A 26,949-nucleotide genomic window follows, 5' to 3' on the forward strand; every position below is an offset into this window, starting at 1 on the left:
ATCTGATATTTTCTTAAAGCAAAAAAGATTGTAGTAAAATAGAAATTGTTAATAAAGTGATTTTGCCTGAAGTATTTAATGTGCAGTGTACGCTGGAAAATACGTGAAGTTCTGTGCTACCCAAAACAGTTTTGCCAGCCTGCACGTGTCCACCTAGCAGAGCGGAGCAAAGGGGCCTGAGTCAGGCTCTCAGGTGTGGGTCGGGGTCTGCTCCCCACCGTTGTGGTCATTTGAACTTTGTCAGTGACGTTTCTCATCATTGGAAGGAGGGCATGTTTCACCCGCATGAGATCTTTCATAGCACAAAATGTTCCAATTCTCAGGTGAGGTTTCTTCAATTCTTCCCAAATATCAAAGTAATAACACGAAATATATGCTTATGAAATTAACGTTAACAGAATACTCACGGGGCTCCGGTAGCTATAGGAACAGTAAAGACTGTTGAATTAATAAGATGGAGTTGTGTCCTTCTAGTTTCGGTTTTCCGGCATGGTCTGTGACAGTTTTCCCGAGTAGAAGGTGATAGACGCCTCAGGCTAGAGATGACACAAGAGTGCTAAGGATACTTGGAAGTGTTCAGTTTGCAGGGCAATCCACCGTTTTGTTCGCTCAGTGAGTGATAATCATTCTAAGCGCCAGCATTCCTTGAGAACTTAGTTTACTTTCTAGCTGGGACCCTTCTAATCACTTTGCTCACGTCAGCTCATTTAGCCCTCACAACAACCCTTTGAGGAAGGTGGCATGGGTATTCCCATTGTCGTTAGGTGGGTGAGAAAACTGAGGTGCAAAGACATTACGTGGCCTACTGAAGATCTCAAGTCAGCAAGGGGCAGGGGTCAGTTTTGAACCCAGGCAGTCTGACTGCACAATCCACCATCTCTGCCAGTGCGTAGGGTTGCTTATCCCAGGTTGCTCTGAGGGCAGGCACCATGCTGGATGCTGGGGATGCAGTGCAGCTAAAACCAGGCTTATCCTTGCCTTTGGGGAGCTTATAGTAGTGGCATTGGTTGCATATTAATGAACCAAATGCAAGTGTGTAATCTTGACAAGCATTACAGGGAGAAGTATGTATGGGCTTTGGCCTCATGAGGGGCCGCAGTAACTGGCACTTGCTGTGAGGTCTAAAGCATGAGTAAAAGTGAACCAGGGGATGAAAGGAAAGAGGGTGGAGGGACCAGCACATGCAAAGGCTTACTATAGGAAAGAACTTGGGGAGAGTGAAGGGTGGAAGGAAGGGCGAGGTGCCTGGAAGAGGAGCAGTGAGGAGGAGCATGGCGCGTGATGCGTTTCGAGAGGAACGAGGGGTCAGGCCAAAGAATGTGTGGACTGTGTTGAGGAGTTTTGATGTTATCTTCTTTTTTTAAATTAATTTACCTATCTATTTATTTATTTATTTCTGGCTGCATTGGGCCTCCGTTGCTGTGCACGGGCTTTTCTCTAGTTGCAGCGAGCGGGGGCTACTCTTTGTTGCTGTGCACGGGCTTCTTATTGCGGTGGCTTCTCTTGTTGCAGAACACGGGCTCTAGGCATGCCGGCTTCCGTAGTTGTGGCACGCGGGCTCTAGAACGCAGGCTCAGTAGTTGCGGCTCACAGGCTCTAGAGCGCAGCCTCAGTAGTTGTGGCGCACGGGCTTAGTTGCTCCACGGCATGTGGGGTCTTCCTGGACCAGGGCTCTAACCCGTGTCCCCTGCATTGGCAGGCGGATTCTTAACCACTGCGCCACCAGGGAAGTCCCTGATATTATCTTTAAAGCGATGAGGAGTTTCGTGGAAGGGGTGTCATGACAGAATTTGTGTTTACAAGACACTCTGGCCACAGTGTGGAAGACAGAGTCAAGGGGACTGGAGTAGAGAGGAGGAGCCAGTTGGGAGGCAGTTGGAGCAGTGCAGGTGGGAGATGGTGGCTATTTGGAGTGCGGTGTGTTGGTGGAGAGAGGGGGCAGTGAAGGGATTTGAGAGCCACGGGGATGGGATGACAAGGAAGAGAGGACGAGGGGTCAAGGATAAGCTTTGGTTTCTAATTATGCAGCTAGTGCATAATGGCCCATTTATGAGTCAGGGAACAAAGAACCAACAAGAAAATCATGGCTTTAATTTTGCACTTACTGACTTTGAGGTATTATTGACAAACAGGCAAGGACAGAGCTGGCTTGAGATACACATTCCTGTGTCACCTGCACTGAGGTGGTAATGACAGGGCTGAGGAAGAAAGCGGAAGGTGGCAAGAGGAGAGGGGCTAGCCTTGAGCTTAGCGATTCTCGAAAGCTTAAAGCCCTTGTAGAGGAGGGTGAACCTGCAGAGGAGGCGGAGGGGCAGGAGGAAAACCAGGACGACGCTGTATCACGAAAGGGAAGAGAGTGCTTTCAGATGAAGGGACTGTTCAAGAGCATCAGATGCTGTTGAGAGGCCAAGCGAGGCGTGACTGAAAACTGCTCATTGTGTTGGGCAACGTGAAGGTCGTTGGTAACGTGAGAGAGCTGCTTTGTGGAGTGGAGGGATTGGAAGGCAGATGGTGGAGGTGGTTAAGAATAAGTGGGCAGTGGGGCTTCCCTGCTGGCACAGTGGTTAAGAATCTGCCTACCAATGCAGGGGACACAGGTTAGAGCCCTGGTCCAGGAAGACCCCACATGCTGTGGAACAACTAAGCCCGTGCGCCACAACTACTGAGCCTGCGCTCTAGAGCCCGCGAGCCACCACTACTGAAGCCCATGTGCCACAACTACGGAGCCCGCGTGCCACAACTACTGAGCCCACGTGCCTAGAACCCGTGCTCCGCAACAAGAGCCTGTGCTCTGCAACAAGAGCCGGTGCTCCGCAATGAGAGGCCCGCTCACCGCAATGAAGAGTAGCCCCTGCTCACCGCAACTAGAGAAAGCCCACTCACAACAACGAAGACCCAACACAGCCAAAAATAAATAAAATAAATAAATTTATATAAGAAAAGAGTAAGTAGGCAGTGACCATGTAAAGACAGAAGGATGGATAACTCCTTTGGGAATTTTGGCTGTGAAGGGCAGGAGAGAGACAGCAATGGGTAGAAGAAGCAGGACTGAATAAAGTGATTTGGTTTTGCTGTTGTTTTAATGGGAAAGACTTGAGCATGGTTCAGAGTCAGTGGACAGCCTCCAGTCAGCACTGAATGCACAGAAGAGAGGGGGAAACTGTATTGTTTAGATCCCGGGAAGGGCCGAATGGAAGCGTTCCTAATAGAGGTGGACAGATCAACCGTTGACAGGAGGAGAAACACCACATCTGGCCCTTCGGGGGAGGATGTGGATAAGACATGTGCCTATGGAGGAAGTTTTATACTTGGTGTCAGGAGGGCGGGGGAGTGTAAGTGGATGACTCGAGATGTATCAGTAACTTATAAAACAAGAGCGCCTCGTGAGAGTGAGGTTTGAGGGGAGCACTGAGATTTGGGGAGGCCTGAAGGAGCTTTGAAATAGTCCTTGTGAACCATGAGAGAGAGAAAACTGATGGAGAATCCTAAGGGGATCCCAGGCAATTTGGGAGTAGGTCATCATGAGTTTAGACTTAAGCCACAAAACCTGTTTTGTGATTTTCTCCCGTTACACTTGATTACCACCTAAAATGTGGGGTCAGGCACTTCAGTTTGCTAGGGCTGCTGTATGTAACACAGTACCACAGATTGAGCGGCTTAAACAACAGAAATTTGTTTTCTCTCATTCTGGAGGCTGGAAGTCCAAGATCAAGGTGTCAGTGGGGTCGGTTCCTTCTGCGTTCTGTGAGGGAGGGATGTGTTCCAGGCCTCTCCCCTTGGCTTCTAGATGGCTGTCTTCTCCCTGTGTCTACATGTCTTCCCTCTGTATGTGTCTGTGACAAATTTCCTGTTCTTGCAAGGACACCCGTCATATTGGATTAGGGCCCATCCTGGTGATCTAATTGTAACCTAATCACCTCTGTAAAGACACTATCTCCATATATGGTTCCATTCTGAGCTACTGGGGGGTTAGGATTTTAACATATGAATTTCTCTGCAGGGGGGTTCAATTCAGCCCATAATATACACGTACACTCAAGTTTTCAGCTAAGAATATAAAAAGTAAAATTGTACCGGTGTTAATAAAGGGAAGGAAGCTGAGAAGGGGAGTCAGTTTATGAGGGAAAGGTGAAAGGAAAGAAGGGAATCAACTGTTTATGTCCAGGATGAGATGTCCAAATGCCCTATTTGTTGACTGGCTACTGATACTGCAGATTTGGAAGAAGATAATGCCATGGGAAACACACCACACTTACAATGATAGAATAGCCAGGAAACTCTATCCTGAACATTATGCTGACATGATTTATCATGGTCTCCAGTCTTTATTGTATGAGGAAGATGAGAGAGAGATGCAGACAGACAGACACACACACACCAACACCAGCGTGGCCACAGTTAGAACCCAATGGACCAATTTTTACCCCATGCCTCTTCACTTTACCTTCGGTTTTACTTCTCTTTCAGTATGCCTGGGATACAAATGAAGAATATCTCTTCAAAGCGATGGTGGCTTTCTCCATGAGAAGAGTTCCCAACAGAGAAGCAACTGAGTAAGTAAGCAATGAAAAGTCTAAATTGATTGTTTGCAGTATTATTTGAGACAGGACATTAATTCAAAACTCAATCTTGAAAATAATGTACACATCTAATTTTTAAGGGACCCACATTTTAATTTTTTTTTTGCGGTATGCGGGCCTCTCACTGTTGTGGCCTCTCCCATTGCAGAGCACAGGCTCCGGACGCGCAGGCTCAGCGGCCATGGCTCACGGGCCCAGCCGCTCCGCGGCACGTGGGATCCTCCCGTACCAGGGCACGAACCCGCGTCCCCTGCATCGGCAGGCGGACTCTCAACCACTGTGCCACCAGGGAAGCCCCACATTTTAATTTAACATTAAAAACAACCTTTATAATCTAGCTCAGCTTATAGTTTATATCATGTTCTAACAATGCTCTTCATTCAATAGGCACTATGAAGACAATATAAAAATTTGTAGTTACATGTCATAAGCTTTCTACATTTCTCTCTATATATATGTATAAATATTTCTCTTGCAGATAGATAGATAGATAGATAGATAAAGATAGAAAGAAAAGAGTTCTCTTCTCATTGTATTGGTCTGCTCTGGCTGCCATAACCAAATACCACAGACTGGGTGGCTTACACAACAGAAATTTATTTCTCACAGTTCTGGAGGCTGGGAAGTTGAAGATTAAGATGCTGACAAGGTAGGTTTCATTCTGAGGCCTCTTCTTTCAGCTTGTAGGCAACACCAAATCTTTGTATGCTCACATGACCTCTTCTTTGTTGAGGGGGAAGTGGCAGGGGAGAGAGTGAGCATTCTGGTGCCTTTTTGGATGAGGGCGCTAATCCTCTCTATCAGGGCTCCACCATTATGACCTCATTTAACTGTAATTATCTCCTTATAGGCCCTATCTCCAAATATTAGTACATTCACATTTGGGGTTACGACTTCAACATATGAACCTGGGGGGCAAGGGGATAAGTGCACAGCACTCCTTTTGAAAATAACTTACATATGTATAGGTTCATCGCACTGTTGGTATCTATCATAGCACCTTGTTTATTTTCTTCAAAGCCTTAGTACACCTTTTAATAGTTTTACATTTGAATCTGTTCTTGCGAAGGAATCTTCCCTATTTGTGATGTTTCCTTCCATCTCCATTTGTGATTAGGGTAACACTCCTGGTTTCTCTCTACTCCCTACTTCACTCTTCCCTTGAGAGGTGAAATGACTGATTTGATTGGTGGGCTGGAAGGATAAACGGGGCATGGGTTCCCTTCTCTTGAGGAGCCGGCCTGCCCTCAGCACGCATTTTTCTGTGCTGCTCCCCACACTAAGTACAGAATCAGGCCCTGCCTGGGCAAGCTTACACACCCACACGGCTGTCCGTGCTGTCTGTAGCTGTAGACTGTTTAGATTGGTAGGGGCCAGATCCTAAGGTGTTAAATTTATCTTGCATATGACACCAGAATATGGTGATACCTGCCTCAGTTCAGCTCTGCCCGGGTCACTATAGATGAATTTTTCTCATCGCAGGATATTTTTAAAATTAGGAAGGAAATTTGCCCGCTGATAAAAGTCATATCCTCCAACACAGCCTTTTATTTTGGTCTCCTGTCTGCTTCATTCTTTTGTCTTAATTTTATTGAGAACTTGGCAAAGAGGGTTTCTATTTATTGTCTTCCTCAGACCCACAATGTATCATGCATGGGCTGTGAATATAAGGGATAAAACAGAAGAGTAACATTTGGGGGAGCAAAATAAACATATGATATGTGGATTTGTGTGTACACAAACACACACATATATACACAACACACGTATGTATTTTAAGATATGTAACGTGTTCACATGATTCAAAAAATTGAAAGAAGGGGGTGTAAGGTAAAAAAAAATGATGCCCTATGTGAACTTTTCTCCTGTTCTATAGATTTTTAGAAAAGATACATTTGCCTTTATCTTATGCCTTTAAACGGAAGCATTCTTTCTAAAACAATTTATAATAACCTTTTAAAAATAAAAATGAGAAGATTGCCTTCCAAAAAATAAAAAAGGAAAAATATAAGGAGAAGAGGGAACCCAGGTACACCGTTGGTGGGGACGTAAATTGTACAGCCACTGTGGAAAACAGTATGGAGGTTTCTCAAAAAACTAAACATAGAACTACCATATGACCCCGCAATTCCATTCCTGGGTATATATCAGAAAAAAAGAAAAACCCTAACTCAAAAAGATACATGCACCCCAATGTACACAGCAGTGTTATTTACAATAGCCAAGACATGGAAGCCACCTAAGTGTCCATTAACAGAAGGATGGATAGAGAAGATGTGGTGTACACACACACACACACACACACACACACACACATCCACATATATACATATACATACAATGGAATACTACTCAACCGAAAAAAAGAATGAAAATTTGCCATTTGCAGCAACGCGGATGGACTTGGGAGGCTATTATGCTTAGTGAAATAATAAGACAAGTACTGTATGTTATCACTTATATCTGGAATCTAAAAAATAAAGTAGTGAGTATAAGAAAAAGAAACACACTCAGATATAGAGAACAACCTAGTGGTCCCCACTGGGGAGAGGGAAGGGGGAGGGGCAAGATAGGGGTAGGGGGTTAAGAGGTACAAACTACTATATATAAAATAAATAAGCTACAAGGATATATTATACAGCACAGAGAATGTAGCCAGTATTTTATAATAGCTATAAATGGAGTTATAGCCTTTAAAGTTGTGAATCACTGTGTTGTACACCTGAAACTTATATAATATTGTACATAAAACTATACCTCAATTTTAAAACATGAAAAAAAGAGAAGAATATAAGGAAAAAAGCCGCTGGTCATCTCACAACGCTAGCCCCTCAACTAGTCTCTTTTTATCTTATTGTCATTTTTGATCAACAGATTTTATACATTGCTGTGTTCATTGTGTTATTCCTTCCTCTTAGTACCTAAATTTCACCTTGTAAATGACTGTTATATCACATTTCCATTCTTAGGAAAAGTTAATTTAAATATGTAACATTTCAGATTAGTTTTGAGGAATTCACTTTGGGAATTTGATTTTTTGGAACCGGACATTGTAGGAGTCTGTGAATATGTAATCTGGTTTATTTGCAAAGGTGTTTTAATTGGAACTGGGTGCCTAGGCTATACAGAGGCTTTTGTTGCCAATGTCAGTTGAAAAATTGAAAAGTGCAAACCTAGATTGGGGTCAACAAATTGTTTTCAGGCAGCTTTCCTGCGAACGCTCAGGCAGCTGGAGTCCCAGCAGCACTGCGCTCAGGGGGCTGGGGGCTGGGGGCTGAGGGCTGCCTCATGAATCAGGATGTGTTTAAGATGCAGTACACGTGCTGCCCCCTAACGGTAGCTGCTTCTTTACATGAGCAGGTTTCCTCTATGGGAAAGGGCACCACAGGATGCAAGATGAATTGAAAACAGCTTCCCAGACAGGCTGCCTCTCCCGAGTGTGGTGGGTAATAGAAAGACACCACTGGCTTGGCAAATGGATCAGATTTCAAATGTGCTTTTCAGAGGTCTTTTGGTGCCAGTGTGAGGCAGAGTGGATTCTAGAGGGTGGGAAGAATGCCTGTTAGGATGGCTTTAGGCATTCAAGTCTTGAACATTGGCCGTTTTTTTAAATCGATTTTTTCCTATCCTGTCACTGCTTATTCTATGGATACTGCAGAATACTCAGAGCTACTGAGATGCGCTGGGTGGAAGACGTAAAGAGTAACTCACTAAAGACAGTCAAATAATGAACAGAGTAATGAAGACTCTTCGTCCCACCTTTCACCCAGTCCAAACGACGGCATCTCATATCGAGCGTGATCCCGTCCAGTGACACAGGGCTCAGTGTCTCCTCTGCATATTTGGGAACCTACCGCCAGCCTACCGTTGACCCAGTATAAGCTGGATTGACTCTGCAAGAGGGTGTTGTTTCTAAAGCGAGGTCCTGGCCACATCCATGAAGGACTTGCAGGAGAGCTGAACGGGTGCAGTCACCATGACCCCAAGCGGGCAGTGGAAGAGAAGGTCGAGGGTCCGAGAGGCAGAGGGCGAGGCCCTGCAGAGAGGGTGTGGCGTGTCCACGGCCTTCCCCGCAGGACAGGGGCGGGGATGGGCCCCAGTGTGGGTGCACCACGCAGCCCGCTGGGAGCTGACAGCTGGGTCCATGTGATGAGTTAGCGCCCAGGCCACACTAGTGGCCCCCTTGCGTGTTCCCCCGCCCACCTCAGGTCAGGCAGCGCTGCTAGTGGAGAGAGGAGTCGTCTGTGAGGGGAGAGAGGGGGCACATCACTCCCCAGCTTGCAGACGTTCCCAGGGCCACTTCCAGCTGCTGCCACCAGAGTAGCAGCACCTGGAGCGCGAGCCACCGTGATGGTGTCCCCAGCCACTGAGACTGTCCCGTGGGTGGAACAGAAACTGGCGCCTGCCTCTTAGCTGGAGAAGTCTGAAGGCAAAGGCTGGCTTGAGCCTCCGTGGCTGGGTGAGAGAGGGCGGCTTTGCCAACAGCCTGCACTCGGACGGCTGCCCGGGGCCAAGCAGAGGCCTCCGGAGGGAGCTGCACGAGTCGCTGCCTGTGGGGCCCGAGATCCAAGTGCAGGGCAAAGGGAAGGCGGCAGAGCGGGCAGGGAGGGGCGAGACGGAAGCCTTCGGCCAGACTGCGTCGTCCTTGTCAGGGGAAGGGGCAGTGCGCAGGCCCCCAGACCTGTCTCCTGGGGCCCCCCGGGTGCACTCTGGGTGGAGAACGCGAGGACCCGCCCCGGCAGGGGCCACCAGCGGCCAGAGGGCAGCACAAGGAGCCTGGCTTGGGAAAAAGAAGCTTGCCTTTTTCTCTCCTGTCGGATCCCCGCCCTCTCCCACCTCCCTTTTCCATCCCCCAGTGAGCAGGACTGCGGGGAGGTAAGGGGCGAAGCGCAGGAGGGGTGGAGCCAGGAGAGTCAAAGAACAGAGCACGCCGCTGAGGCCAGCACAGCCGGCCGGGGGAGGGAAGCTGTGTGTTGGGGGAGGGAAGCTGTGTGTTAGGGGCGGGAAGACAGTGCGTCTAGGTTTTGACCAGACCGGCCCGAGCTCTTTAAGGGCCAGAAATGACAGGCAAGCTCCATCGCGCCTCCTCGCGGTGCTGTCAGGGAGTGAGGGAGAGAAAGAGCTGGCAGAGCGCCCAAGGCAGTGGTGTGAGAAGCAGAAGCCTCTTCACGGCGCTCTCCTGAGGCCGCCTGTGGGCTGCACTGCTGGATGGGGGCCAGAGAATTAAGTAACCTGTGTTGGAAGCCTGCTGTGTAGGCGGCTAGGTAGGCCCTGAGATTTAAATGATGGGTAAATCCAGGTCCCACACAGCACGGGCCCACACCCAGGAAGCCGGCCCTGGGGGTCACGGAAGACGGACGAAATGTGACAGAAACAAGACAGTTCCTTTGAAAGCATTACTTACAAATCTTGATATCAAGTGGTTTTCTTGCTCTTCCCTGGATTTTCTTCAAAGTACAATGGAAGAGGGAAGGACAAGTTTAAGTGGTAGAAAGTTCTGGTTTCATTAGATCAGATTACTCGAAGGTTTCTTGGGACTTTGACTGAAGATGGTAAACAGGTGTTTTCAAGTTTTTACAAGAAGGTTTAGGCCAGACTTTCTAAAACCATTTCATAGGAATTTTTTAATGTTGAAAGTATTAGTATCTCAGGAAAATATGATTAAGTTTAAACTTCAGTCTATTTTCCAGGTACACTGAGAAATCTAATTGCCTAGTTTACTCCAATATTGGTTTTTTAGAATAAAAAAGGAGAAAATAAAAAAGCAGGAGAGGCAGAAGTCTAACGCAGGCATAGTGTTCTCTTTCTGAGTAAAATGATGTAGGGCACGGAATGGATTTCTTCCTCTGCCTAATTAGGCAAGGATAAGCCTTGTGATCTCAGAACGAACAACATGCCCTTGTATCCACGGTAAGGGGATGAACGGTCTCATGCCTGTTAAACAGCAGCCCAGCTCCTATTTAGTCCTTTGATTTCCAGAAACAAGAGCCCGATTCTTCCCACCCTAGTTGGCCCTGTCTGGCGCCACTGATGAGAAGTGGCAGTGGAGCCAGTTCTTAGACAGTTATCTTCAGACCAGGGCTCCCCACACTCGAGGAATGGGAGTGGACATTTCTACCCTTTTAGTGATTTGCTGACAGGAGCCATTGTGTATGTATAAATATTACAGCTTTGTGAAACAGTCGGACAAAATTGTTATTCCAGTGAATACAAAGAATTCCATCAGACCCATCTATATTTACAAATCTTGAAAGTGTAGGTTTGCTGTTTAGCTGTGCTAACGCCATTTCAGTGATTTATTTATTTTTATTGAGGTATAATTGACAGATCACATTATATTAGTTGCGGGTATACGACATAATGATTTGATATTTGTGTGTATTGTGAAATGATCACCTCAGTAAGTCTAGTTAACATCTGTCACCGTGCATTGTGATATAATTTTTTTTTCTTGTGATGAGAACTTTGTAATATTTAGGCATTTCAGTTTATTGATTACATCAAAACGTACTTCAAAAGACATGTTTAGTTCAGTCAGTGCTGTTGGCTGATTAATTTTTCCTTTTGTGCAAATCTTAGAGGACATTCAGTGTGGTCACATTTAGAAGAAAGGGCATGGAAGAAGTCACGCTGGTTGGACATAATCTGTCACTGGAAGGAATCTGCATCTTTTGGTCGCTAAGTCAGTTATCTACTGAAATCTGTAAATCCGTCTTCAGGTTACTTCCTTTAGCACCCACTTTCCTTCCATGGACACTTCCTCTCGGCTACCTCTACCTGCACTGTATTCAGGAGGCTTCTTATACTAGAGAGTTGTCTGTGTTTTGTCGTCTGAATATTTGCGACTGGGGAAGCAAAGTTTTAGGGAAGTAATCTCCCTCCTTTCCTTTCTCCCTTTTCTATTATTGCTGTGCTGGCCCAATTTACTTTCTCAGTTACTCTCTCTTGGAATAATGTAGAAACAGTGAGTAAAAACAATGGAGCTCATTACTGCGTTCTGTTAGTTCATTCATCCATCTATTCATATCACGGTCACTGAGTGCCCACACGGGCCACACTTCAGGAATACAGGGCCGCACAGTGCAGGGTAGACTTGGGCCTTGGCCTCATGGCGCAGGGCCCAGAGAAGTCTTGTGTTGCAGATGGACAGAGTGTTTGATAGGCTCCCAGGGAACGCTCAGCTGATAAAATTGAAAACGGTGCTCAAAGCTTGGAGACCACGAAGTTCTACTGTGGGTAGAAATTAGAGCCCCTCCTGACAAAGACCGTGGACAAACCACGTGGAATCCAGAAGCCCTGTGCCCTCCCCTCTGTCCTGGGTCTGTTCTCCGACGGAGCATGGAGTCTTGTGGGCAGATTCGGGCATCTCGGGAGTTTTGGCTGGGGTGGGGTGGCAGACAGGGAAGGCTCAGTCAGGGCTGCTGGTCAGGCTGGGGCTCAGTGTCCTCTTCTCAGAGGCTGTTGTACTGGGAGCAGAAGCTGCTTCTCAGAGGCCCCGGCCTGGGCACAAAGGCAGTGACCACTCCATGCCTCCACCCGGGCCGGGAGGCCCGATGGCCAGGGCTCGGGGCTCTGCCTTCTTCTCTTGGGCTCGGGGCTCTCAGACCTGAGAGGCCCGTCGAGTCGCCTTTTCCTTTTCTGGCATCGGCTGAGGGCCCTCAGCCTGGTCTCCTTGGCACAGGGGTCCGGGGAGTCCTGGCTGGGCGCATACGTGTACAAGCTGCCTAGGATGTCACGGGGGGCGGTACGGATGTCCACCAGGCTCTGCGTGTGGCGGGCGTTCCACAGGGACCTCATCGTTAAAGTGTTGCCATGGCCGGAAAACCCCCGCCCCGAGAAGGTGCGGAGGGGCGGCCCGCGGGGAAGGCGTCTCCAGCGCTGGGGCGCCGAGGACCCGCGGACCCAGTAGCGCCTCCAGCGGCGCAGGGCGGCGGGGAGCGACCTGCGGACCCGGAGCCAGCAGTCCCGGCAGCGGCGGTGGCGCAGGATTTGGCCCCCGTCCCGGCCCAGCGGGAGGCAGGTGCCGCGGGCGGGCCCGGTGCATGGGAACCATCGGAAGCTTCGGAGCCATGGGAACCATGTGGACCGGCTCTTCCGGGCGCAGGCTGGCTGCCTGGCCTTGACCGTGCCCAGGTACCTGGTCGGGGAGCTGTCCATGCTCGCGAGTCGGCGGGGTTGCACCTTCGACGGGCTTTGGCTTCTGGGCGGCCCCGAAGTCTGTAGACGCGAAGCTTACGGCGCTGAGGCGAACGTTGGCATCGGGCTTTGTGACGGCTCGTGTGGCGTCGGAACCTCTGGGCACGAGGTTCTGCGCGCGCCAGGCCAGCGCCCCGCGGACTCGGGTCCTCGCGGGGCGCCCCTGTGTTCTGAGCACAGGGGATCCTTCCGCTCCCCCTGCTGGCCCAGGCGCTTGGCTCTGGGTGGCGGGGGAGCCCTCCACTTTTTGCCCTTGACATTTAAAGGGAGAAAATATAATAATTTGTACCAGGTCCTGAAAATTACAGAAAATTGACTGAAGGGCACTCTCTTTCACTATTGTAAAAATGAACAAAATGCACTTGAATGCTCCTTTAAGGAAAAAGAGCGAATTTACTTGTATTTCTACAGAGGCTGTGTGTTTCTTCTAGAATGGTTGCTAATGTCACTTTTTGTAATGTTATTCTTAAGGACCTGGTGAAAGCCTTTCGGGACTTATGTTTTAACCCTGACAATGTTGGTTTGTTGTGGACTCTCCTCTTATTTTCTACGTCTATACATTTCATGCATTCATATATAGATTGTCTCTAATCTCAACACTAATGCCATTTCTTTCTTGTCATTTCTACTGGTGATCCAGGTATACAGAGTAGAGTGAGGCACATTTCCAATTTATAGTTGGAAGCAGGTACCCGCAAAAACAGTGTTCAAAGCCTGCTGGTAAATGTTACAGCACTTCAGTCCGGAGGTCTGTTGTTGGGCCGACCCCAGTTACTGGAGTAGGAGAGGGGTGGAAACAGTGGCCAACAGAGGAAACAAGTCCTCAATCAACAGATTTGTCTGGTTCTGAGAGGTGGAAGGCTGAATGAAGAGGACACTAATAAGATCCTGATGAGGAAGCACAAAAGGCTTTTGTGTCAGAGGCCAAGAGTTGAGGGAACAGGGATGCTGTCAGCTAACAGGTGATGAAGAATGAGATACCTAATGCCCTCTACTGAGCCATTCCGTTTTTTGTTTCTTTTTTGGTAGATTCCTTATTTTAGGAATGATCCCCAAGTCTATGATTTTGAAATAAAGGAAATTTCCTATATTATTTTCTTCTTAGTAAGACATTTCTTCACCTCTTAAGATGGTAATAACACCAGAGTGGAATATCTAATGCAATTTGGTATTATTCGCTCATAATGTACTTTTTTTCTTCTCATCATCTGCAGAATTTCCCACGTCCTACTTTGCAATGTAACCCAGCGGGTGTCATTCTGGTTTGTGGTTACCGATCCTTCAAGGAATCACACCCTTCCTGCTGTTGAGGTACAGTCAGCCATAAGGTAATCACTGCTAAATATGCCTTCCACTGGTAAATCAAGTTATTGATTAATTCAGCTGTTTTCATAGATTTTGAAGACTTCTCTCTCTGGTTCACAGTGATTTATTTATTAAGATGCCAAAGGTTTCATTTCGTTATTTTGGAATAGAGATTAGTGTAGATCAGTGGTTCTCATCCAGGGGCGGTTTTGCCTCCAAGGAGACATTAGACAATGTCTGGAGACATTGTTGTTGTACAGTGCTGGTGACGGAGTAGGCAGAAGTTAGGGACGCCAGTTAACATCCTCCTGTGCTCAGGATAGCACTTCACAACAAAGAACTGTTCATCCCCAAATATCCATTGTGCTGTGGCTGAGAAGCCCTGGTTTAAACATTAGCTAAGAAGGTTTAGTACTGTCTTCTTTTGGCAAGAACACCTTGTACGGCACTCTTGTGTGATGGTTCATCATATGCCTTCTCGAGCCCGAATGCTTAGGTGTGTTTTTTTTTTATGGGAGTATAGTTGCTTTACAGTGTTGTGTTAGTTTCTACTGTACAGCAAAGTGAAAGTCTTTACCTTTACAAGATAATTTTTTGAAAAAAAAGGTAAAAGCACGACTTTCATACAAATTAAAAATAAATGCTATCAAAGATTTTATTATCTTATTAGTTAATGAGGGAACTAGTAAGATGTTAAAACCAGTTTAAAGGAGACTTCAAGGCAGCATGCAAATGCAGGAATTGAAGAATGGTGATGTTTATTTATTAAAAGATACACTAGTCTATCCATTGGCAGTGTTCCACCAGACACAATTCACCTTGATTTTCTGTGGACAAGAATCATTTACATTTTATCAATTTTCTCCAACTTACAGATATGCAAAATAACTCAAAAACAATAAAAGGTGAAAATTGTCCAGAAAGGTAGACTTGCAGGACACTCAGTCATATTTTTCACCCATTTGAAGTTTTACCCATTTTTCCCTGACAGTTCCCCTCCTCCTCTCCTTGGGATTATAACAAACTTTCAGAAGTGAAATGTATCCTTTTCTGCACAGAAGCAGAGGAAGCAATTTGTTTTTATTTCAATTAGTGTGTACTTTATGTGTGTCAAAACTTCAAATCCCACACATGATTGGTGTTGGGCAAAGGTATATTGGAAGAATGAGTTCACAAAATAAACTATTTCCTGAAAAAGAATGAAACAAAGTTCACTCTTCTTACAAAGGATTTATCTACAAGTTACTGAAATGCATGTTTTTCTTGTTACCAAAGAGAAATATCTAGTGAAAGAATCCATCTGCTCTTTGTAAAATATTAATGTTTAAGATAGTGTATAATCAAATGCCAAATGTTTTTGTGTGAATAATCATCTGTTTCCTTTGCTGAAGCAAAGGCACTGAGGCTCTATACCCATGCGAAATGATTTAACAAGGTTTCCTTTTGTTTTTTTAATAAATAAATAAATTTATTTATTTATTTTGGCTTCATTGGGTCTTCGTTGCTGTGCGCAGGCTTTCTCTAGTTGCGGCGAGCGGGGGCTGCTCTTTGTTGCAGTGAGTGGGCCTCTCATTGCGGTGGCTTCTCTTGTTGCGGAGCACGGGCTCTAGGCACACAGGCTTCAGTAGTTGTGGCTCGCGGGCTCTAGAGCGCGGGCTCAGTAGTTGTGGCAGATGGGCTTCAGTAGTGGTGGCTCGCGGGCTCTAGAGCGCAGGCTCAGTAGCTGTGGCACACAGGCTTAGTTGCTCCGCGGTATGTGGGATCTTCCCAGACCAGGGCTCGAACCCGTGTCCCCTGCATTGGCAGGCAGATTCTTAACCACTGCGCCGCCAGTGGTGGCCCTAACAAGAAGGTTTGAGCTAAATTGTTTCTGCACTTTTGCCAGTAAGAATACTGCTAAGAGCCACTACTTAGGGAGTAAGAAATAGGAATATTGTATTTCATGAGAAAAGGGATTTTATTCAAGCCCTGTGATGAGGGAGGGCTACAAGGAAAATGAAGGCACTGTGGTTAAACCAGGCTTCAGTTAATGTGAGGCGGAGGAGTGAGTGTTTAGGGTGAAGGTCGAAGATCTAGATGAGTATGTTCACAACAAAATGTCTGTTTCAAAGGCCCTAGTAGGAAGGGCTATTGAGGGGGTGAGGATGGCCAATAGAATGGGAATTTATGTCCGGGAATGGATAGGGCTCATCAGGATTGTATGAAAATAAAGGAAACAATACCAAGAGGGAAGGATAGAGTGAAGAGAAAGGAGATGGTACCTAGAAGGCAGGTAGTAGGAATTTCAAGGCTGAAGAACCTATGTGGTTGGGCAAAACAGTGCTAGTTCCGCCTAATGCTTGCATAATATTTTCTGGTTCACAAGGCATGTGCTGATGCATCTGTGGCATTTAGTATCAACACCAATCATTTGTGAGCTATTATTATTATCCCTGCTTTATAAATGAGGAAATTGAGGCTCAGGGAGATTAATTGGTTTGCTCAGTTCACCTAGAAAAATAAACAGTGACGACCTGAACGCAGGCATGCTGTCAGCACATGCAGGGATATTTTTTTCTCCCGGTCTGCTAGAGTATCCACACCTATGGAATTAGGCGAGGGGATGACAGACCAGTTCTAAGATGTCTGCTTTTGATCTGTTTTGAGGGCCTGGCCTTATTCAAGACCAGTCTTGGCTAGAAGATATCCATGGTGATTGACGCCTCTTGGGGATTTCAGTGGTAGATGGAGGTATAGTTTGTACTAAACTAGAACTTCTTATCAGCCTGAGTGCTAACCAACCAGGTAGACAGAATGAGAATGCAGAGCAACTTTTCACTTTACTCTGTTATACCTTGGTAGTGGGGTTCATTATTTTGTGGGAAGGTTTGTGTTACCGTGTTAGCAAAATTAGGTTACAAAAAAAAAAAAACATTCCATAGTTTGATAAAAATTGCATTGAGGGCTTCCCTGGTGGCGCAGTGGTTGAGAGTCCGCCTGCTGATGCAGGGGACACGGGTTCGTTCGTGCCCTGGTCCGGGAGGATCCCACAGGCCGCGGAGCGGCTAGGCCCGTGAGCCATGGCCGCTGAGCCTGCGCGCCCGGAGCCTGTGCTCTGCAACGGGACAGGCCACAACAGTGAGAGGCCCGCGTACCGCAAAAAAAAAAAAAATAATATTTGCATTGAAATTATCCCCTGCTGCAGATTTCCTGGCTGGGATTCTCCTTCACATTTATGAATAATCATGCCTCCCCATAGATTTTCATTTGCTAAAGGAGGTCTTTCCTGATACCCTGGTGCTGGTCTGCAGAGATTTTCCAGCTTTTACTCTCAGGTTCAGGATCAGTAGTCACCAGCCACATGTGGCTCTCAAGCACTTGAAATGTAGTTAGTCCAAGATTAGATATGCTCTAAGTGTAAAGTACACACCAAATTTCAGCAACTTAGCACAAAATAAAATGTGAACCAACTTAAAATTGATTACATGTTGAAATTATAATTTCTTGGATATAGTGGGCAAAATATATATATATATTTTAAAATATTTATTTGGCTTGCTGGGTCTTAGTTGCGGCACAGGGGAGCTTTAGTTGTGGCATGTGGGATCTTTAGTTGCGGCATGCGAACTCTTAGTTGCGGCATGTGGGATCTAGTTCCCTGACCAGGGATCAAACCTGGGTTCCCTGCATTGGGAGCTCAGAGTCGTAACCACTGGACCACCGGGGAAGTCCCAAAATATATGTTATTAAAATTAATTTTCCCTGTTACTATTTACTTTTTTTTTTTAAACGCAGCTCCTAGAAAATTTGACATCACACGTAAGGTTCACATTATATTCTGGTTTCAGTGCTGCTCTGGAGGTTGTTGAAGTCAGCTTGTCTAGTGTGAATTCAGTAAAGGCCACACAGTATCTCCAAGAAATCTCCTCATCTAATTTGCAAATTCCAGTTAGAAATTTAGTTTCAGTCAAATAAGTTTTTGCTACTAACCCCTCCCTAACTGCCACCAACCCCTCCCAAAGTGCCACTACCACCAAAAATACAGATTTTCCCTGGGAAAAGTAATGCATTTACCTTCATATTTTTCTAGACTTTTGGACTCCTAAAGCACCATTTACTTTAGTCATATGGAACTACTTGCAGCTGACGCAACAAATCATACTACATACCATGTCTCCAATTCCTATGCTCACTGCACACTTTGGTCTAAAGAACTCCTACTTGTCCCTCAAAGCACAGCTCAAAAGTTTCCTTCTTAGGAAAGCAGCTGTGACACTTTACTATGATGTATTTACCCCCCTGCTGTGCTCTCACTGTGCCCATATTTACCTCTTGCACTGTGATTGTGGAGGGACTGATGGGCCATTCTTCTAGACTGTAAGCTCCTTGGGTATTTTTATTTCATTTTGTATCTCCAGCACCTAGCACAGGATCTGGTACTTAGTAAGTTTCCAGCAAATGTTTGTTGAATTGAATGAAAAAAAAGATCAAATTGATGGATTTGCAGCTGCTCCTGGCTTGGTGTTCTCTTTTCTGCTGCTGGTTTTGTTTTTTCTTCTCATATTTATCACTCACTTTTTGCATATTATTTTATCTTTTCAGGCTGTTGGTATTTATGTAAGGCACCTTAAATAGAGTTCTGTCATTCTCATCTAGATGCTGCCTCTCAGGAAATGAAACATGGTGGGCAGAGCTCAAAGCTCAAGACTTCCAGTTACTTCTAGGACATTATCAACAATGGAGGGCAGTAGTACATAGAGAAGCATCTTTCTGGCAACCAGCACTGCCACTTATAGACAGAAAGCCACAGCATGATTGCCCTCATCAAACTGTCTGTTCAACCTGAAGTCTCCTGCTAGGGGGATGCTCTGTTTATAGAGATAGTTATATCATGGGGAGATAGGGTTATACCTTCTGTTTCTAATGTTTCTTCTGTCTTGTTTTGTTTGTTTTTAATCATCATTGTATTTTAGAATGAATAGGAACCGGATCAACAATGCCTTCTTTTTGAATGACCAGACTCTGGAATTTTTAAGAATTCCTTCCACTCTTGCACCACCTACTGACCCATCTGTGCCCATCTGGATTATTATATTTGGTGTGATATTTTGCATCGTCATAGTGGCAACCATGCTATTGATTTTGTCAGGAATCCGGCAACATAGAAGGTAAGATATTTAAAGGGAGTGATTTAAAGAACATTTTCTTGTTTACTCATGACTTGGAAAAACAAGGAGAGGATTTTCCCCTAGCTGAAGAAAATGCGTTATATCTGAAACTGAAAAAATTGGTGATTTTTCAAAATATCACTTATGCTCTTGTTTTTGGAGACTTTTTGGAGTCCGTGTCCCTTAGTTAACTATGAGTCCTTCCATTACTATCTTTCTTTCTATTCTACACCATGTTAATGCTTTATATCTAGAGTTGGTTTTAATATCTGGGTTATGATTTTGTAAGCTGGATATACAGAGCTAAGCAGACTTTTTGGGTAGGCAGAGTTAATCTTTGCTAGTCATCCACCTCCAAAGACTAGTAGTTCCATAGTCCTTTTCATGCCTCCTCACCTTGGCCTGCCTCTTCCAGTGCCTGCAGCCGCCATCTTGTACTACACACTTTTGCGATGTTTTATATTCCCTCCCTTTGATGGATGCTCTTCCCGCTAGTGCCTATGATTTATATAGACCCGTGTTCTTCACAGTGGCCTTTGAATCAACTTCCTGCATCAGAATTGCCTGGAACGGTTGTTTAAAATATAGGTTCCTTTGCCCTACCACAGACCCACTAAAGTCGATTGTCTGAAGGAGGTGCATTCTTTTAATTGAAGTTTAGTTGATGTACAATTGAAGAAAATATGTTTTAATGAATATCTAGGCTATTCTAATTCACTTAGTTTCAGAGCTTCCAATTTAAGTACTTACATTTAGATTCCCACTCCTGGAGTTCATTTAGCTGGATTCTGGGGCACATGCAAAGTTTGCTGTCTAAATTATTGGTTTTAGAGAATTTCAGATCAGTGGGAGAGTTATTTAGGTAGAGAGGAGACAAGACTTCTTAGGACAATGAAAGGAGAAAATAATTTTGTTTACAAGCACCTCTGATCCAGAGGGGAAGCGGAGAGAGTCCTCAGCTCTTCAGTAGACACTTTCATGCTTCTAAACCTTCCCTTCTGATACCAAGGAAGAGGAATTCTGGTAAGTGGGAATCACAGGCACACACATTGGTTTTCAAAAGGGTTGGTGCCCACACGGGACATGCAGGTTGTGTTTGGCCAAGTGTGTGTTTGACTAAATGTTTCTCCTGAGACTTTCTACTTTCCATATGGTTCACCCTGGTTATTAGCAGAAGGTAATCATTTTAAATTTGGGGCTTTATAATTTTTTTCACAAATGGTATGTGAAATGCTACGGAATAAATGTGATTTATGTGTAGTGCCCAAATTAAGCTCGAAGATTAAGATCAAGTTGTACTTGCTTGCTTTTCTTGCTCTTGGCATGACACATAATGCTGAGAGGCTTGGTACAAATTATTAATCTGTTTTGTTTTGTTTTTCAGAATATTAAGAAATATTCTCTTGCAGTATTTGAATACCTATGTTTAATAGTTTTAAGCTTTATATTAATCCTGAAATGCTAGGATTCTATGGTTTCCAACAATTGTAACCTTTGTGAATTCACGCCATCTCCTTGGTTCCCAATTTCCTCACTAGTACAATATGGTGAAGGAGGTAGAAGATTGGGCTCTGGAGATAGACTGCTTGGATTCAAAGTATTTATTGCCTATACTCTGCTCTTGTATGTAATCCATTAACTGTATGGATATCAGGAAATACAGGCAATGAGTCAGGGAAACCAAGCTCAAGAGGATATGGTTTGTGGTGCTAGAGTCAAGTTGGTTAAACTTTTCTTTACTGTCTGTGCATAGATAACGTTGCTCGAGTGACAGTGAGGTATATTCGAAAGAATTAATTTGCTGGGATCAAAAGAGTTAATAGAGTTCTTGAAGTAGTGCCTGGCACTACTGCTGTTAGCTGTTACTATTATTTTCTTATCCTGCCAGTTGCTGGTCTTTCAGCTCGTTAGTGCTGGGATCAGCTATCTCTTCCTTCTGAGCAGATTCTGCAGTAATATAATAACTGAGTGTGTAGCATCATAATCTGTTGCCCAGGAGAAGGGAGGCTGTTGTCACAACCTCGCCTTCACAAATTTAGTTCATGTTCAAACCAGGAAACAGATGGACAAATCTCCTGTGTCCACCTGGAGAGCATCAATAATTAGCAAATAGAGTCAGGACAGTTATGACAATCTTCTGAAGAGAAATTGATTTGTTGGTTTTCCATTTGATACGGAAAAAATTCGGTGGGTTTTTCTTGGGCAAAGTATGGCTTCAAAGGTGGGGAGAGGGTGCAGTTCGAAGTGGGGAGAGCCTTGATCATTGTGATGAAAGCCTTTTCTAATTGTGGAAAAAATAGGAGTTGCCCCTGAAAGTCTTTAGTGTTGAGGAAGACAAAGATTTGTTCAAGAATCCAATTCGTACATTAGGTAATAATGAACATAGTTTGTGTGATACAAAATCTTAAACCTAGAAGACCAGGAGGGACCACAGGGTCATCTGAATCACCATTCTGCTTCTGCAGAGAAGAGTGCCATTGTCATCTAAGACATGTGCATCTTTATACTTACTACTGAAGAAATTTCTCAAGTAAAGCTTTAACTATTCTGTTAGCTGTGTCAATAACAGCATTCCATCAACTGTTCAGAACCACTGGGTGGAAAGTATGCAGTCACTGGGGGCCCAAACTAGGTGAACTCAAATACTAGTTATACCCTTTAGCTGAGTGACCTTGGTTGCGTAATGTAATTTCTGTGGGTCTGTTTCTTCATCTGTTATAGGGAGATAATGTCTCATAAGACTTAAATGAGGATTGGGTGAGAAAATGTGTATAAAGTACCTAGGTTATAGTATGTACTAAATAAACAGTAATTATTATTATCCAAGATGAGCTTAACCCATTTCTGTGATTAAGGGATGCTAGAAAAAGCTCTCTTTTCCATCCAGATATGGCCACCATACTGCAGAAAATTTTCCAGTTCAATGGCTTATTGCTTGAGATTTTATTAGTTAACAAACACCTATTTTATTTTATTTTTTTCATAAATATTTTATTTTATTTGACGATGGAAGTTTATCAGTATATTTATTTATTTATTTATTTATTCATGGCTGTGTTGGCTCTTCGTTTCTGTGCGAGGGCTTTCTCTAGTTGCGGCAAGTGGGGGCCACTCCTCATCGCGGTGCGCAGGCCTGTCACTATCGCGGCCTCTCGTTGCGGAGCACAGGCTCCAGACGCGCAGGCTCAGTATTTGTGGCTCACGGGGCTAGTTGCTCCGCGGCATGTGGGATCTTCCCAGACCAGGGCTCAAACCCGTGTCCCCTGCATTGGCAGGCAGATTTTCAACCACTGCGCCACCAGGGAAGCCCTATCAGTATATATTTGACTATATCCTCAACCAATATAACTACAAATGAGGTCCAGCAATGCCATTCCAACTGCATGATTTTAAGAAATTTATTCTGACATGGTGCCTAGACATTTTCTCCCACAAATTAGCCCCACTCCTAAGGATCAAGCAAGCTTGGAGATGGTCTTTGGAGAATATGGTCTTGACCATGGGCTCAAATCTCAGGTAGAGTTGTTTTTTTTTACATCTTTATTGGAGTATAATTGCTTTACAATGGTGTGTTAGTTTCTGCTTTATAACAAAGTGAATCAGTTATACACATACATATGTTCCCATATCTCTTCCCTCTTGTGTCTCCCTCCCTCCCACCCTCCCTATCCCACCCCTCTAGGTGGTCACAAAGCACCGAGCTGATCTCCCTGTGCTATGCGGCTGCTTCCTACTAGCTATCTATTTTACGTTTGGTAGTGTATATATGTCCATGCCACTCTCTCACTTTGTCCCAGCTTTTCCCCCTCCCCATATCCTCAAGTCCATGCTCTAGTAGGTCTGTGTCTTTATTCCTGTCTTACCCCTAGGTTCTTCATGACCTTTTTTTTTCCTTAGATTCCATATATATGTGTTGGCATACGGTATTTGTTTTTCTCTTTCTGACTGACTTCACTCTGTTTGACAAACTCTAGGTCCATCCACCTCACTACAAATAACTCTATTTCGGGCTTCCCTGGTGGCGCAGTGGTTGAGAGTCCGCCTGCCGATGCACGGGACGCAGGTTCGTGCCCCAGTCCGGGAAGATCCCACATGCCGCGGAGCGGCTGGGCCCGTGAGCCATGGCCGCTGGGCCTGCGCGTCCGGAGCCTGTGCTCCGCAATGGGAGAGGCCGCGGCAGTGAGAGGCCCGCGTACCACAAAAAAAAAAAAACAAAACTCTATTTCATTTCTTTTTATGGCTGAGTAATATTCCATTATATATATGTGCCACATCTTCTTTATCCATTCATCTGTTGATGGACACTTAGGTTGCTTCCATTCCTGGCTATTGTAAATAGAGCTGCAATGAACATACTGGTACATGTCTCTTTTTGAATTATGGTTTTCTCAGGGTATATGCCCAGTAGTGGGATTGCTGGGTCATATGGTAGTTCTATTTGTAGTTTTTTAAGGAACCTCCATACCGTTCTCCATAGTGGCTGTACCAATTCACATTCCCACCAGCAGTGCAAGAGTGTTCCCTTTTCTCCACACCCTCTCCAGCATTTATTGTTTCTAGATTCCTTGATGATGGCCATTCTGACTGGTGTGAGATGATATCTCATTGTAGTTTTGATTTGCATTTCTCTAATGATTAATGATGTTGAGCACTCTTTCATGTGTTTGTTGGCAGTCTGTATATCTTCTTTGGAGAAATGCCTATATAAGTCTTCTGCCCATTTTTGGATTGGGTTGTCTGTTTTTTTGCTATTGAGCTGCATGAGCTGTTTATAAATTTTGGAGATTAATCCTTTGTCAGTTGCTTCATTTGCAAATATTTTCTCCCATTCTGAGGGTTGTCTTTTGGTCTTCTTTATGGTTTCCTTTGCTGTGCAAAAGCTTTGAAGTTTCATTAGGTCCCATTTGTTTATCTTTGTTTTTATTTCCATTTCTCTAGGAGGTGGGTCCAAAAGGATCTTGCTGTGATTTATGTCATAGAGTGTTCTACCTATGTTTTCCTCTAAGAGTTTGATAGTTTCTGGCCTTACATTTAAGTCTTTAATCCATTTTGAGCTTATTTTTGTGTATGGTGCTAGGGAATGATCTAATCTCAAACCTTTACATGTCCCTGTCCAGTTTTCCCAGCACCACTTATTGAAGAGGCTGTCCTTTCTCCACTGTACATTCCTGCCTCCTTTATCAAAGATAAGTTGGCCATATGTGCGTGGGTTTATCTCTGGGCTTTCTATCCTGATCCACTGATCTATCTTTCTGTTTTTATGCCAGTACCAGACTGTCTTAATTACTGTAGCTTTGTAGTATAGTCTGAAGTCAGGGAGCCTGATTCCTCCAGCTCCGTTTTTCGTTCTCAAGATTGCTTTAGCTATTCGGGGCCTTTTGTTTTTCCAAACAAATTTTGAAATTTTTTGTTCTAGTTCTGTGAAAAATGCCATTGGTAGTTTGATAGGGATTGCATTGAATCTGTAGATTGCTTTCGGTAGTAGAGTCATTTTCACAATATTGATTCTTCCAATCCAGGAGCATGGTATATCTCTCCATCTATTTGTATCATCTTTAATTTCTTTCATCAGTGTCTTATAGTTTTCTGCATACAGGTCTTTTGTCTCCTTAGGTAGGTTTATTCCTAGATATTTTATTCTTTTTGTTGCGATGGTAAATGGGAGTGTTTTCTTAATTTCAGTTTCAGATTTTTCATCATTAGTGTACAGGAATGCCAGAGATTTCTGTGCATTAATTTTGTATCCTGCTACTTTACCAAATTCATTGATCAGCTCTAGTAGTTTTCTGGTAGCATCTTTAGGATTCTCTATGTATAGTATCATGTCATCTGCAAACAGTGGCAGCTTTACTTCTTCTTTTCCGAATTGGATTCCTTTTATTTCTTTTTCTTCTCTGATTGCTGTGGCTATAACTTCCAAAACTATGTTGAATAAGAGTGGTGAGAGTGGAAAACCTTGTCTTCTTCCTGATCTTAGTGGAAATGGTTTCAGTTTTTCACCATTGAGGACGATGTTGGCTGTGTTTGTCATATATAGCCTTTATTATGTTGAGGAAAGTTCCTCTATGCCTACTGTCTGCAGGGTTTTTATCATAAATGGGTGTTGAATTTTGTCAAAAGCTTTCTCTGTATCTATTGAGATGATCATATGGTTTTTCTCCTTCAATTTGTTAATATGGTGTATCACGTTGATTGATTTGTGTATATTGAAGAATCCTTGCATTTCTGGAATAAACCCCACTGGATCATGGTGTATGAACCTTTTAATGTGCTGTTGGATTCTGTTTGCTAGTATTTTGTTAAGGATTTCTTAATCTATGTTCATCAGTGATATTGGCCTGTAGTTTTCTTTCTTTGTGACATCTTTGTCTGGTTTTGGTATCAGGGTGATGGTGGCCTCTTAGAATGAGTTTGGGAGTGTTCCTCCCTCTGCTGTATTTTGGAAGGGTTTGAGAAGGATAGGTCAAACACCTATTTTAAAAGGCAAGTGATCTTATTAGGCCTGCTGTTTACTATAATAGTGGTGGACTGACTAATCAGCTGTGTAAAAAAATATATATACCCTGATTTGTAGCATTTGCTGACTTCCTATCCAGTCTGAAATTTCTGAGTGTTTGAATCACCTCTAGCAAGCCTGTACCAGCCAGTTTCAACATGCCATTACAACTGCCGCCTCTTCGGGAAATAATTCGAGGAGGTTGCTTCTCTATTACCATCTAGTTAAGAACAGCAGTTTGCAGAATTGAGAGATTTGTTGAAGGAAAAAAGTTGGAAAAGTGATTTTTTTTTCTTTTGGGGAACAATTAGGGAGTTGGGTATGTGGGAAGACAACCAAGATGAACTGCATATACTTGACAGTGATGTCTGTACTAGATCTGTGTCTAGCCCCAGCCTGGAAGTGGATATTTTAGCTCTCTGGTCAGCTTTATGGTAATGGTGATGATGGTGATGGTGATAGTGATCACTGTAATGGTGGGGGTGATGTGATAATGCTAATGGTGATGAAGTCGATGATGTGATGTGTGTTTTAGTTGAAAGAGTACTGGATCAATACTCCTGGTTTTGGGTTCCAGTCTCATGCCCTGGCATTTTTTAGCTGAATGACCTTGATCCAGTCATATATGGAAAATGAGGATAATATTTTCTTAAATAGTTATGATGATGGGAAGACAAAATTGGAGAATACACACAAGTGCTTCATACACTGGGGAGTGCTATATCAATGTAAAGAAGCTTCATCATCAAAAAGCAGTTACAAAGTGCTAATTCTATGTAACCTGGCACTTTGTGCTATAAAAGAAGAGTCACAGGCACAGCACAATTTCAGACTTGTATGTATATAGTAGAATTGATTCAAGACTCCTGCATATAAATAGACTGTTATAATGTTATTGTCTTAGGAAGGGATCTTTTTTTGTGTGTGTGGTACACGGGCCTCTCACTGTTGTGGCCTCTCCCGTTGTGGAGCACAGGCTCCGGACGCGCAGGCTCAGCAGCCATGGCTCACGGGCACAGCCGCTCCACGGCATGTGGGATCTTCCCGGACCGGGGCACAAACCCGTGTCCCCTGCATTGGCAGGCGGACTCTCAACCACTGCGCCACCAGGGAAGCCCCAGGAAGGGATCTTAAACAATGGTCTGAATCCATCTCTCCAGAAGCCAAGGCCCAGAGAGGTAAAAATATCTTATCCCTTTATTGACTATCCATTATGTGATAGGAG

The 26,949-nt window shown here is 44.4% G+C and overlaps 1 protein-coding gene across 10 annotated transcripts in view; it reads left to right on the top strand.

Moving 5' to 3' along the window:
- The window catches only part of CLTRN (collectrin, amino acid transport regulator), a 228,804-nt gene that overhangs the window by 174,472 nt on the left and 27,383 nt on the right, over positions 1–26,949 (top strand). For all 10 annotated transcript variants that reach the window (XM_081221542.1, XM_081221540.1, XM_081221541.1 and 7 more), the window contains 3 exons: positions 4,468–4,553; positions 13,991–14,104; positions 19,034–19,228. In XM_081221542.1, coding sequence (XP_081077668.1) covers positions 4,468–4,553; positions 13,991–14,104; positions 19,034–19,228 — 395 coding nt within the window. The remainder of the gene's footprint in view (positions 1–4,467; positions 4,554–13,990; positions 14,105–19,033; positions 19,229–26,949) is intronic.

This window comes from Mesoplodon bidens, assembly GCF_964165515.1.
Source record: "Mesoplodon bidens genome assembly, chromosome: X".
In the NCBI taxonomy this organism is placed as follows: domain Eukaryota; kingdom Metazoa; phylum Chordata; class Mammalia; order Artiodactyla; family Ziphiidae; genus Mesoplodon; species Mesoplodon bidens.